Genomic DNA, 14,618 nt, shown 5'->3' with positions numbered 1-14,618 from the left:
CCGCTCTCCGGCTCTGGTCGAGAGCGCCCAGCTGGAGCGGGAGGCGGCGCGGCTGCAGCGCCGCGGGGAGGGCCGCGCCGGTTGCCTTCTGCAGCCGCGTCTCCGATAGTGGGCCCCGCGCCGTCCCTGGGACACTGCATTTTTAGCCCGGGACTGAAGCTGCCGGCCTTCGCGGGTGGCTGGATCCACGTCCCGCCTCAGCGCCCGGAGGACATGCGGGAGAGAGAATGAGCCAGAGGGACACGCTTGTGCATCTATTTGCCGGGGGGTACGGTCCACATTGGGCGTGCGGGCTGGGGGTGCCCGGCTGAAGGCCATGGCCTAACGCGGGCGAGAGGGGTGAGGGGGCTCCAGCCAGCGGGGCCGAGAGGGTGAAGCCCGGGCGGGGAGAGGTGAGGGGGCTTGAGCCAGGGCTGCTAAGGAGGCTGAAGCCGGGCGGGGAGGGTTGGGGGTTGAAGCCGGGGCTGGGCGTGAGGCCGTGGGCCCGCGGAGCCGCGGCGAGGCTGGAGCAGGATCCGCGAGCCTGAGGAGCGGCAGGCGGGCCAGGGGACTAGGCGGGCCAGGGCCACGCGCCGCGGCCTATCGGGTGTCGGAGATGCGGGGCCGCGGGGAGCAGCGCGGCTGCAGGCCTCACGGACGTTCGTAAGCCTGGGGGTACTGGGCGGAGGTGCGGAGGCCGAGGACAAAATGGGCGCCGGGGCCGCCGCCTCCCTCCCCTCCTGTGCCGCGCGTGCTGCGAGGCCTCCTCACGTCGCTCACGCCGCACCTCGGACCTCCGGGCGCCGATTTCCCGGCCCCCTCTGCGGGGCGGGCCCTTGGGGGGCTTCCGGCGCCCGCGGGCGGCTTTGGTGTTCTCTCGGCCGCCGGAACCGTAGGTTTCTCGCTCTTGGAAATTTTTTTTTGCCCCAGCTTCTCCAGGTTGCGCGATGCAGTGCCAAGCGGCAGTGCCTTTGGGGTGAGATTCTTTCCTGAAAACCAACCCTCTTGCACACCCACTGCTTTTCGTCGGCTTAAAGAGCAAGTCGCGCGTAGGGAGAGGTCAGATGCTTTGGCCATGGTTACTGTGTGTACAAGATTAGGACTGAGCCTGAAGTCTCAGTTCCCTGATGGCCACCCTAAATCCTGCAGATATTTTGCTGAGCCAATTTAGTCTCTTTTACAGGTTTATTCCTTCCAAATTATTTGGGGAATCCTAGATTTTTTAAGCTTAAGAGTTACTTATCTGTAAGATCATGTTAATAAAAAAAATGGCTTTGATGAATTCTGCTGAGGCTCTTTTCTGTCTATATGACTGTATAAAGTCTCAACCCCTTAAAACATAGTTTGCTTGAAAATCGATCACTTTAAGACTTTCTTGCTAATGATGGCATTACTTTCCTTAGGTTGGCACAATCACTCAACAGATTTAACTGTATATCAGTCGTGGGCCAGTCACTGCTCTGGCATAAAAAAATATTTTTCTTTTAATCCGTGAGGGCAAGTTTAGGCGATGTACTCTCCACCTTTTTGATAGATACTTTTACCAACGATCCATATTTTTGATGCGTTAACCAATAATTTGGCAAATGAATTCATTTTTCTTTTAAAAAGCCATTAGCTGTATAGATGCTCTTGGAAAGGTGTCTTGTTAGGGAAATAATTGGGCTTCTTTGTGTAATTCTGTCACAAGGTAATACCTGAAAGTTAGGAGACCCGTGCATCACTTCTGGCTGCTATTTTGAGTGAAAAAACCGGACAAAACTTTTTATTTTAATTGCTTCATTTGTAAAGTGAGGATGATGTACTATGTGATCTCTAAGGCCCGTCCTAGGTCCTAACACTTCTATTACTCTGCATTCAAGATTCGTATATCAAGTTTTGTTAGTGGGGTAGGCTAACGAAGTGTTAGCTTGATTGCACTGATTTTTTTTTATTAATACATACAAAGACCCTCCCCGCCCCTTAGATTTTTCCTTAAAAGCAGAAACGGAGAGTGCATCTCAACACGAATAGATTTAGGAGTCTCTCCTCCCCCGGAGAACCTAGCATTTGCAAGTTATTTGGAAAATTACGAGGTACTGGGATGTAGGGCTTGATACAACATAGGTGATCAGCTTTGTAAATTCCCTTCCTTTGCATCTCTCAGTTTTACACTTATATGTGGTTGCGTACTTTGTTGCAGTAAAACCTGTTTTTCCCCCCAGTGTATCATTTTTAGAGAAACATTAGAACTGGGAAGGATGGTCAACATTATCTGGCTCAGCTGCTGAAAAATGTGGAAAAATACTGAGGTGTATTGATTTTCCCAAGGTCAAACAGCTTTCCATTCATATAAAATGAGAGAGACATGATCTCTAAGAGGTCATTCCATCTCTATATTATATAAAGTCAATTTTGAGGAATATTCTGGTATGCTAAGCATTGTGGAAGTGCAAGTTGGGTTGTGTTAGTAACATTGTTCTCAGTTGGGTTGGAGATGTTGAATTTTTTTATATGTTAAAGTTGCTTACTTAGACAATTGTTTTCAGGACAATCTTCATAGAAACTAAATAACCTTTCACAGTAGCATTTAACCTTAGGCAAAAATTGTCTGAATATGGGGCCTTTGGATCATTTTCTGATAACTATAATTATATTCAAGTTAGAGTTTGTCAGGGTTTCAGAGAGATTTCTAATAGTCTAGTAGCTATGTTATTAAATCAAAACCATTTGCAACAGTCCAGTGCTGGACCTTGGGTCTGGGTGACATACTCCTATGCATAGCTTATGCTGTCTTTAGGACACCCTTTGGTCTCATTATGTATTTGCCAGAGTTCATATTCAGAGTTTATAAGGTCATTAGTTACATCAGTGAAGTTATAGAAGCAACACGTGGCAACCTGCAAAAAGGATGTAGACAAGATTTATTTAAGCTGTACTTAAAAAAAGTTTTTAATGTTTATTTTTGAGAGAAACAGACATGAGCGGGGGAGGGTCAGAGACAGAGGAGGACACAGAATCTGAAGCAGTCTCCTATATCTGAGCCATCAGCACAGAGACAGACGGGGTCTTACACTCCCCAACCGTGAGATCATGACCTGAGCCCAAGTCGGATGCTTAACTGACTGAGCCACCCAGCTCCCCTAAACTGTACTTTTAACACTATATGTAAGCAGTATGAAATATAGTTTTAAATTCTTTAATATTAAGACTTTTTAAGTTCTTGGGGCGCCTGGGTGGCTCAGGTCATGATCTCTGGGTTCGAGCCCCGCATCGGGCTCTGTGCTGACAGCTACCTCAGAGCCTGGAGCCTGCTTCCTGTTCTGTGTCTCCTTCTCTCTCTGACCCTCCCCTGCTCACGCTGTCTCTCAAAAGACATAAAAAAAAAAATTTAAAAAGACTTTTTAAGTTCTTAATATCGTCTGTTATTGTATCAGCTACATATGTACACCAGAGGCAGTTTTTTTTCTTTGAGAGGTAGATTGTCTCCAAAAGGAGGAACAAACTTTAGAAACCATCCTTTCTAGATTTTTTGTTGTAGAATATGTTCTTCAACTCTCAAACTTGGCTATTCTTTACTTCCTGATCAAAGCAGTTAAAGCAAATGAGCAAGTGATTTTGAATTGTAACTTTTTCTTTTAACAGTAAAGCATCCAGTTTATTACTTTATTACTAGTAATAGCAAATTACATTGGTGATACCTTGCAAGTGACCTTAAGTCATTGGTCACCTCACTGGATCAGAGGGACTCGGGACCACTTGGAAGGCAAAAAAAAGTGAAAGCATGCTTTAAGGCACTTGGAGTGGGGATGGTAAGGGGAAGTGTGAGAGGAAGTTTGGAATATAGAACCAGAGAGACTTGAGAAAGTTAGAGATGTCAGAAAGCCTCTGTAGATCATCACTCTTCCAACTGATGATTGTTAGCCTTCAGTACCTCATTCTGAGGGGCTTCTTCACATGGTCTTTTTTTTTATTTTTATTAGTGTATATTTAAGGTGTATACAACATGATGATTTGATGTAAATATACATAGTGAAATGATTATAACATAACATCTGATGTAGGGGCCCCTGAGTGGCTTAGTCCTTGGAGTGTCCGACTTCGGCTCAGATCATGATCTCACGGCTTATGAGTTCGAGCCCTGCATCGGGCTCTGTGCTGGCAGCTCAGAGCTTGGAGCATGCTTCAGGTTCTGTGTCCCTCTCTCGCTTTGCCTGCCCCTCACCCACTCATGCTCTGTTTCTTAAGAATAAATAAAACATTAAAAAAAAAAACATAACATCTGATGTAGTTACCATTTTTGTACGAGAGAGCATCTGAAATATACTCTTAGCAAATTTCCAGTATTCAGTACAGTAGTATTAGTTTTAGTCATTATGTTGTACATTAAAACTGTAGACTTACTAATCTTATGTAACTGCAGTTTTATGCTGCTTGACTAGTACCTTCTCATTTCTCACACCTTGCCTCTGTTAAACATCCTCCCATGGTTTTTGACTTCTATGTTGTTTGACTCCTTTTACATTTTACATATAAATGAGATCATGCAGTTTTTCTCTTTCTGGCTGATATCACCTAGTATAATGTCTTCCACATTCTTCCACGTTGTTGCAGATGGAAGGATCTTATGCGTGGCCTTCTTGATCTTGGATTCTTCCAGCCTTGCTACATTATACATTTCTAGTTGCAAATTTTTTCTTTTTTTGTTATTTAATTTTTAAGTGTTTATTTTGAGAGAAAGTGCATGCGGGTGAGCAGGGGAGGGACAGAGAGAAGAGAGAATCCCCAACAGACTTTGCACTGTCAAGCGCAGAGCCCTATGGGACCATGCAGGGCTCGAACTCAGGATCTGTAATCAGGACCTGAGCCAAAATCAAGAGTCAGTCGCTTACTGGCTAAGACACCGAGGTAACCCTATCTTGCTAAATTTTTTAAGCATTATATTGGCTATACAAATTAATGTTCATGAGGAATTTGGTCATGAATAGTAAAAAATACTTCAATCAGTATTAATTGCTAAGAAACGTTCTTTGTGGGAGACTAGACTAAAACAATTTTAAATGTTATGATTTTTATATAGAATATTTTTAAAATAATTTCTAGTCTTTTCCATTAATTGTTTTATAACTTGGTTACCTTAAAATAATTGTGCTGTCCACATCTTACAGATTTATAAATAAGAAAATAGTATATATTTAATATATCTTAGTTGTACTGACATCCATTTAGTTGTGAAGCTCAGTATGCATTGTTCCTACTCTACAGCTATTAAGTTAGCATGCTGCTTTAATCTTGCACTAAATTGACAGTGCATAAAAAATATCTACGCTCAGCAGTTAGCATGCTGCTTTAATCTTGCACTAAATTGACAGTGCATGAAAAATATCTACCCTCAGGCTACTTAAGGTATGTAATAGTAACAATATAGAAGAACAAATTCTTCTCCTTATATTCTTCCAGGCTAAATTGCATCTAATTTAGTATAGATAGCATGCTTCAAATTGCATAGCAACCCATTAGTGGATTATGAAATCAATTTGGTTTATAACCAACATTTAAAAAATAATAATATTCTGCAAAATTTTTGTGCATGAGGATATACTGCATCTTGATGTAGTATATTCCTTGTGGATTGAAGTCAAAGATTTGAAAGGAAAAGAGCTGGACTAAGACTTAGGAGATTGGGTTGTTCTTTAATTGACTGTGAATGTGGAACAACTAATTTCCCCTTGCCGGATTTTTGTTTCCTCTTCTGAAGAATAAGGAAGTTGGGCCAACACTGTCTCCTACCTCTTAAATCCTGAGTTATCAAATGCTACACTGTTCATTCACTCAATCAACATGAGGGCTTGCTATGTCAACAGGCATTATCAGAGATTTTGGGGTTATAGTAGAGGATGTAAATTGCTGATTTCCTGATGCTTACGTTATAGCATCAGGGAACACAGAAGAAGTTAAAGTAAATAAAATACTTAGTATATTAACTGACAGTATGGGCTGTAGAAAAAAGTAGTGCAGGGAGGGTGGATAGAGTCAGTGTAGAGGGTTTTTTTTAAATGTTTGTTTATTTTTGAGAGACCAAGAGAGAGTGCAAACAGAGAAGGGGCAGAGAGAGAGAGAGGTACAGAGAATCCTAGGTTCTGTACCGACTGCAGAGAGCCCATTGCAGGGCTCGACCTTATGAACTGAACTGTGAGATCATGACCTGCGCTGAAGTTGGACACTCAACCAGCTGAGCAACCCAGGTACCCACAGTGTGGGGGATTTTTTATATGGTGATAAGAGAAGACATCAGTGAGAAGTGACAACTAACGCAAAGATAAGGAGTTGAGGTAGTAACCCATCCTCATATTTGAGGCAAGAATATGAAGATGAAATAGCAAGAATGGAGATCCTGAGGCAAGAGCATGGTTCATGTATTAAACTCTAATTAGAGCAGAGGCCAGTGGCTTAGCCCAGGATGGACATGATGAAAAGTGGTCAAGATTCCAGATTTATTGTAGGGTACTCAGTCCAAGACACTTGTACACCACATATATCATTTTTTTCCTGGGGTCCAGTGAGTGGGTCCCAGAAACTTTAACCACATGCTGTTAAAAAACCCCTGCTATTAAAAATATATATATATATATTGGTAGAGTTTTGATTAAAATTACTTTTAAAAGTATGCATACCATATTTTTAAGCTGCTTTAATATTTTTATTAATCAGCATTTCCCATCATCTCCCCTCCCCCCTCCACATTTCCTTCCTAGTGGGAACTTAGTATATGTCTTAGCTATGTGGAATTTTCTTCATACTTTCTGTTCTGGTAGATGAGGATTTAGTTATACCATGCCCTAATTCCCCTGTCTTTTCATCCTATCATTATGTAGTTAGTTATATCACAATTTTTTGGTGTATTGTGACAGTATATAATATTGATAGTAGGGCTCAGTTGTTGACCTTTTCTTTCTTGAATAATTTCATTTTTCCTCCTTGGAGTTAATAATCGCTGCACATTTAAAAATGCTTATTGGGGCACCTGGGTGGTGTTAAAGGTCTGATTTTGGCTCAGGTCATGATCTCATGGTTTCTGGGTTTGAGCCCTGTGTCAGGCTCTGTGCTGACAGCTCAGCCTGGAGCTTGCTTCAGATTCTTTGTCTCCCCCTCTCTCTGTCCCATTCCCACTTGTGCTCTGACTCTCTCAAAAATGAATAAATGTTAAAAAAAACTTTTTAAATATGAAAATAAAAATGCTTACTAATTTGAATACTTGAATATTCAGTTTCCTATCTTCAAATATATTCATTTGTCAGTTTTTTTCCTGAAGTTCTTCATCCCTCTGAACTGTTTGTTACTCGAATCCTTTATGGACTGGTTATTTTCTAACTCTGAAATTTCTTGGGATTCCTTTCTCCCTCTCCTGTGTTATTCATTGTGTTCCTAAATTCAGTCCCCCTGCTCCCATTTTATTGAGCTATCATTTGACATATAACATTGTATTAGTCTTAGGTATAATCCCTCCTCTTTTCTAGATTAGTCCCTTAACTCACAGAACACATTCTTTAGTAGCTGTGTAAGAAAAGGTACAAGGTCGGAAATTTCTTAAATATTTCTTTGTATGCAGGTGTATTTATTCTTTCTGCTTGACAGGTTTGGTACAGAATTCTGGAATAAGTAGTTTTCTGCACTTGTTGGAAATTCTGATGCTATTTTTGTCTATGTATGACCTTTTATTCGTTCTGGAAGTTGATGAGATCTTTGTTCTTGTGTTTTATTTTTGTATTCTTTTTAAGTTTATTTATTTATTTTATTTTGAGAGACACAGAGAGCAAGTGAGGGAGGGGCAGAGAGAGAGGCAGAATCCCAAGCAGTGTCTGTCAGCACAGAGCCCAGCACAGGGCTCATACTTACAAATTGTGAGATAATGACCTGAGCTGAAGTCAGATGCTTCGCTGAGTCAGCCACCCAGGTGCCCCTTTGTTCCCAATATTTTAAAAGATTGTGGTAGTGCAACTTGGTGTAGGGTTTTTTAGTATCTATTGATTCTACCTGTGAAACCTGACCCCAGAGATTCTTCTAAACTTTTTTTTTTAAGTTTATTATTTTGAGAGAGAGAGAGAGAAACTGTCAGCAGGGAAGGGGCAGTGAGAGAGGGAAAGAGAGAATCTCATATAGGATTCACACTGTCCTCTCAAGTTCAACCTGGGGCTCCAGCCTTTGAACCTCAAGATCATGACCTGAGCCAAAACCAAGAAAGAGTTGGATGCCTAACCGGCTGAGTCACTCAGGCACCCTGACCTCAGAGATTCCTAAATTCATGTTCTTTAGAGATTTAAGCTTCTGCCCAGGAGCATAGTTTTACCCATTGTGTAGGGGGTGGGGGTAAAGGGTAGGGGGGGAGGGGTAGATCCTACCCAGGTATTCACCTTCACCATATATATATATATATATATATATATATATATATATAGCTTATCAGCCAGTCCTTCTATTTCCAGTTCTTTGCCTTACTCCATCTTGAATACTTCATGCCCGTAGGCCTCTGAGATTCTGCAGGGCAAAAGTGTTTTCCTTTAGTATTTCCTTCTGCAAGCCTTTTTTTCTCATTAAGTCAATTACCCCTCCTGTTTGCTTCATTGCTAGAAATCTTATATTTTGGTCATTTCTCCAGTGGTTCTCTGTCCTTGTGGCATATTTAGGCAGTTGAGATTTTTGACACGGACAAGAAATAGTCTATAGTTAATCCCTCTTTATAAGTAGAGATTTTAAATAATTATTGACTCCAGTGGTTTTTTTTTTCTCTACATCGATTTTAATGATTTCAGCTTGCATAATAATTTTAAATGACTTTAAGATAAAAACAGCATGAGAGATCCTGGAGTGTCACCCCTGTGCTTGCATACCTGTTGCATTTTGTACCATAAAACTGCTTCAGAACAGCCAAAGTGCTTGTATGAACACCTAGTTACATCACCCATCACCCACCACCTTTGTACAATTTAGATCCTCATTACTTGTTGAATTATGTTTTTAGGAGTCATAGTATATATTTGTGGTATGGCCTTAAAGTAGTTGTAATAGTTCTGTTACAGAATATTAGGTATTGCTATCAGTAATAGATGCTGATAACTTCATTAGGTAATAATTTTTAAGTATTTTCTATGTGCTATATCATGAAATACTGTACGTGGGTTATATCATATATCATCTTTACAAGATGTTTTCCCCCAGTAGGTTGTTTTCTTTGTATAATAGATTTATTTTCTTGGAACCAGGAGTAGGGTAGGAATCATGGCCTATGTGCTACCTTGGCTTTTTGTTTTTATTTATTTATTTATTTTTAATATTGTATTTTTAAGTAATCTTTACACTTGGTGGGGCTTGAACCCATAACCTCGAGATCAAGAGTCGCATACTCGACTGAGCCAGCAACGCACCCCTATATTTATTAATTTTAATTATAGAAGTAATTCATGTTCATTGTGAAACCCAAGAATACATTTTTTATGTTTTACAGAAATATAAAACCAAAACAAATATGCATGGTTCTTAAAATTTTGGGCCTATTTGGTTTTTATGTTCAATAAATTTACAAAATGAATATTTTCAGTAGTTAAAAAAAAAAAAGCCAGGTAACTTCACATTAAAAACAGCTGTGATATACTCTAAACCTCTGTTGTAGTGTGGATACGGTGTGTTTCACCTTGCAGGCTGTCTTCAGTTCTGCAGCATATACTACAGCCTGTACCGTGATGAGTCACATGTCTTGCCACTTTGGCCCTCAACAATGAACAGAAACAAACTTGTGGCTTCTGTTTAAGATTTACTTCTGGTCTTTTGTATAAAGTTGACCTTTGACCAACATGGATATGAACTGCATAGGGTCCACTTACAAGCAGATTTTTTTGGGATAGTGCTGCAAATGTATTTTCTTAATAACATTTTTTGGGGATGAACAGTATAGTGCTGCAAATTTTTCTTAATATTTTCTTTAGTTTTATTGTAAGAATACAGTATATAACATATAAAAAATATGTATTAATCAACCCTATGCTATTTGTAAGGCTTCCAGTCAGCAGTAGGTTATTAGTAGTTAAGTTTTGGAGGAGTCAAAAGTTACGTGTAGATTTTTGACTGCATGTGGTGGGGGGATTTGGTGCCTCTAGCCCCCCTGATATTTTAGAGTCAACTGTAATGAGGTTTTAAGCCTATATCATAGCTGTTAGAAATAATATCTGTTCCTTGTTTATTGAGGATAGAGTCTCCCTTGAGCTAGTAATTTTGTTTCAAATCTCTTAGAGCCCTATTTATCTAGTTGATATGCTGACTTCTGACAATATAATTCTGATTCTGATGTTTTCCTTTTTGGGGTTTAATTTTTTTTAATTTTTATTTAAAGCTATAAGTGGAGTTTTTAGGAACATTAAGTTTATTATGATTACTTCAATATAATGTAATTGTATTCAATTTCAGGTAGTCCATGTAACCATTAAAATTTTTCATATAAGGGGCGCCTGGGTGGCTCAGTCGGTTAAGCCTCCGACTTCGGCTCAGGTCAGATCTCACCTTTGTGGGTTCGAGCCCCGCATCAGGCTCTGTACTAACTGCTGGCTCAGAGCCTGGAGCCTGTTTCCGGTTCTGTGTCTCCTTCTCTCTCTGCGCCTCCCACTCTCATACTCTGTCTCTCTCTGTATCAAAAATAAATAAAACATTTAAAAAAATTTGCAAAAATTTTTCATATAATAGTTCATTAAAATTTTTTTTACTAGTTTTCACATATTCAGTTTCGTCAGGTTTATCAAGGTATATATAATAAAACTCATCCTTTGTTAATTGTATAATTCAGTGAGTTTTATCAAATGTATAAGGTACTGTAACTACTAATATAATCAAGCTGTAGAACATTTCTTTTATCCCAAGAGTTCTTCTGTGCCCTTTGCAGTCAGTTCCTCCCCACTCTACTACCTCTTGGTCACTGATCTCATTTCTGTTCTTCTAGTTTTGCCTTTTTCAAAAAGTTATAAAAAATAAGTATCATAAAATAAAAGCCTTTTGCCCCTGACTTTTTAAGGTTAGCATAATGCTTTTGCGATTGATCCAGGTTGGTGCTTTTTATTGAAGGATAGTAATAATTTATTATACTGATATGCCATAACTTGTTTTCCTTCATCAGTTGATAGACATTTTGATTGATTCCAGTTTAGGGCTATTAAGAGTATAGGTGCTGTGGGATGCCTAGGTGGCTCAGTCAGGTAAGCATCTGACTTGATTTCCACTCAGGTCATGATCTCGTGGTTTTGTGATTGAGCCCTATATCTGGCTGCACACTGACAGCACGCACAGGGCCGACTTTTAGTAATTTAGCCATTACTAGATCTACATCTGTTGTATGTCCATTGTATCTCATTGTGATTTTAATTTGCATTTCCCTAATAAATGATTTTGAAAAACCTTTGTATGTGTTTTTGCATCCATGTATCTGGTGAAGTGTCTGTTCCTGGCCTTTTTGAGTTTGTGTTTTATCATTGAGTTGTATTTCTGAATATAAGCACTTTATCAAGTGTTTTGCAAATATTTTCTCTCAGATTGTGGCTTTTTATTTTTTTAAATGTTTATTTATTTTTGAGAGACAGCAATAGCAAGTGGGGGGGCGTGCAGAGAGAGATGGAAACAGAATCTCAAGCAGGTTCTGTTCTGACAGCACAGAGAGCCCAACGCATGGCACAAACTCACAAACCCATGAACTCATGAATCATGAGATCATGACTTGATAGTCAAAAACAAGAGTCAGGTGTTTAACTGACTGAGCCACCCAGGAATCCCTTATCTGTTCATTTTCTTAAAAACTTCCACTCTTTGGGGGCGCTGGGTGGCTCAGTCAGTTGAGTGGTCGGCTTCGGCTGAGGTCATGATCTCACGGTTGTAGGTTCAAGCCCCGCGTCAGGCTCTGTGCTGACAGCTAGCTCAGAGCCTGGAGCCTGCTTCAGATTCTGTGTCTCCCTCTCTCTCTGACCCTCCCCTGCTCGCACTGTCTCTCTCTGTCCCTCAAAAATAAATAAAAGACATTAAAAAAAAATTTTTTTAAACTTTCACTCTTTGAAAGAAATTGTTAATTTTGGAAAGTACAGTTTATAATTTTTTTCTTTATGATTCATGCTTTTTTTGTTGTTATCTAAGAAATCTGCCTAGCCCAAAATGAAAAAGATTTTTCTCCAAATGTTTACTTCTAGAAGCGCTACAGGTTCATATTTTACATCTAGGTCTATGATTCATTCTGAGTTAATTTTTTAAAATATAGTATGAGGTAAGAGTTAAGTTTTATTTTACATATGGATGTTCTCTTTTTAAGTTGTATTTTTCACTTTTATCTCATAAAATTTGTTTTGGTTTTATATTCCTTTTTTTTTAATGTTTTTTATTTATTTTTGAGAGACAGCACAAGCAGGGAAGGGTCAGAGAGAGAGGGAGATACAGAATCCGAAGGAGGCTCCAGGCTCTGAGCTGTCAGCACAGAGCCTGACGCGGAGCTCGAACCCACAAACCGTGAGATCATGACCTGAGCCGAAGACAGATGCTCAACCAACTGAGCCACCCAGGCGCCCCTTGGTTTTATATTCTTGATGGCATGTACTGTTACATCAATATAAAATACCTTATTTAAGGATTTGTTCTAAATTTTATTTGGAGTGATATTGTTGCCATGCCTCCTTTTTGTTTATTATGTGTTTTTTATATATAAATGTGTTTATATATGTGTGTGTTATATATTTATAATTTTTTTTAAATTCCAGAGGTAGAATTGTTTAGTGTATTTCTCTGATGGGCTGCTTTTCTTTTTCTTCTTTTAATAACCATCTTGGAAGTCCAGGTTACATCTGATTTGGTCTGCTTTTCCCTTTGACTGTGGGAAAAGCTCTCCTGAGTGATTTTCCTGTGGTTAGAAAGCAATTCTAAGGGTTTCACTGAGTACTCATTAATGCTTTAATTATATCCCACTCTTCCATTTATGAAGAATAATTATTCAGCCTATCTCTTAAATTCCTTTACAAAGTTTAATGATGTCATTTGTTAAGAGCTTTATTTTATTGGTTATCCAGTTTTTGTATTTAAATTGGATTCTTCTAGCCAAGCCTGCCTATGTCATTTTTTTTTTTTTTGTAGGTAGAACACTTTTGAGTATTTGAATATCTAAAATAGGAAATGGGGGCGCCTGGGTGGCTCAGTCGGTTAGGCCTCCAACCTCGGCTCAGGTCATGATCCCACAGTTCGTGGGTTCGAGCCCCGCGTCAGGCTCTGTGCTGACAGCTAGCTCAGAGCCTGGAGCCTGCTTCCGATTCTGTGTCTCTCGCTCTCTCTGACCCTTCCCCTGCTTGCACGGTCTCTGTCTCTCAAAAATAAAAAAACCATTAAAAAAATTTTTTTAAAAAAATAAAATAGGAAATGTATGGTTAACCATCAGTGGTTAATTTTTATTGCACTGAAGACCATTTCTTGAGTTGTGAAAGACAGGATAGGAGTTTGAGAGAGAGGATATACCTCAAATAGTGATCTAGACATCAAGAGAGCCACAAGTAATATCTGGGCAAGGAGCACCAAAGAAACACTTAGAACAGTATTTCAAACTATGATATGACTGACAGTAAATTTTAGTAACAATACCCACCATTGGGAGTCTTCTTTAATTATTCTTGCTGGGTAAATATTAAGCTCAGTTAGTTTTCTTTTCTTTTCTTTTTTTTAAGTTTATTTTTGAGAGAGAGCATGCATATGCACATAAGAGAAGGGCAGAGAGAGGGAGAAAGAATTCCCAGCAGGCTACTGTCAGTGCAGTCCCATGTGGGGTTCTATCCATGAGAGGCTTGAACTTACAAACCATGAGATCATTGACCTGAGCCAAAATCAGAAGTCAGACACTTAACTGAGCCCCCCAGGCACACCTAGCTCCGTTCTTTTTAGCCACGAAGGGTGTTTGTATCCAGTCACATAAATGAAACATTAACATTATTTAGTCTTCTAAAATAAAATACCTTACATTTTAGTATCTTGGTGAAGCCCCCAGTTGCCCACTCATTTTACAGTCTAAATGTGTGTACTAATCAGATTTGTTTATTTTCTTCCCTAGATGTGGTGGTACAGTAGGAGCTATTCTGACATGTCCACTGGAAGTTGTAAAAACACGGCTGCAGTCCTCTTCTGTGACACTTTATGTCTCTGAAGTTCAGTTAAACACCATGGCTGGAGCCAGTGTCAACCGCGTAGTGTCTCCTGGACCTCTCCATTGCCTAAAGTGAGAGCACAGTGTTCGTGAATTTGGTTTTTTTTTAGTCTGTTTTCCTTAGTGATGCCCATGTGTTTTGTTTATTTATATTCTGCCACATTTAAAAAGGTTTTTTACAAACTCAGTAACCAGTTTTACTCCATTATACTCATCAGAAATGATTATTCCTAATGGAGAAGAGTAGTTAGTTGGACAATATAAAATCTAATACTATTTCCAAATCATGTGTATTTGGAATATTTTTCTGTGTTTACCCAATAGACTTATTTTTTGAAGCTATTTAAAGGTATTCTATTTTGTATTATTTATTTATCTTTGAAATGTGATAGTGTTAAATGCCAACTCTTTTTGTGTGTGCTTTCAATTTTCCAAGTACTGACGTACTGACACAAGTAAG

General features: G+C 39.5%; 1 protein-coding gene across 1 annotated transcript in view; it reads left to right on the top strand.

The window, feature by feature from the left end:
* Positions 1–6: 6 nt before the first annotated feature.
* The window catches only part of SLC25A36 (solute carrier family 25 member 36), a 38,122-nt gene continuing 23,510 nt past the window's right edge, over positions 7–14,618 (top strand). The window contains exons 1-2 of the mRNA XM_029940159.1: positions 7–268; positions 14,066–14,230. Coding sequence (XP_029796019.1) covers positions 228–268; positions 14,066–14,230 — 206 coding nt within the window. The 5' untranslated portion in view covers positions 7–227. The remainder of the gene's footprint in view (positions 269–14,065; positions 14,231–14,618) is intronic.

The sequence above is a fragment of the Suricata suricatta genome, chromosome 5 (assembly GCF_006229205.1).
Source record: "Suricata suricatta isolate VVHF042 chromosome 5, meerkat_22Aug2017_6uvM2_HiC, whole genome shotgun sequence".
In the NCBI taxonomy this organism is placed as follows: Eukaryota; Metazoa; Chordata; class Mammalia; order Carnivora; family Herpestidae; genus Suricata; species Suricata suricatta.
Note: the sequence above shows the minus strand (reverse complement) of the source record. Positions and strands in the feature narration are given on the sequence as shown.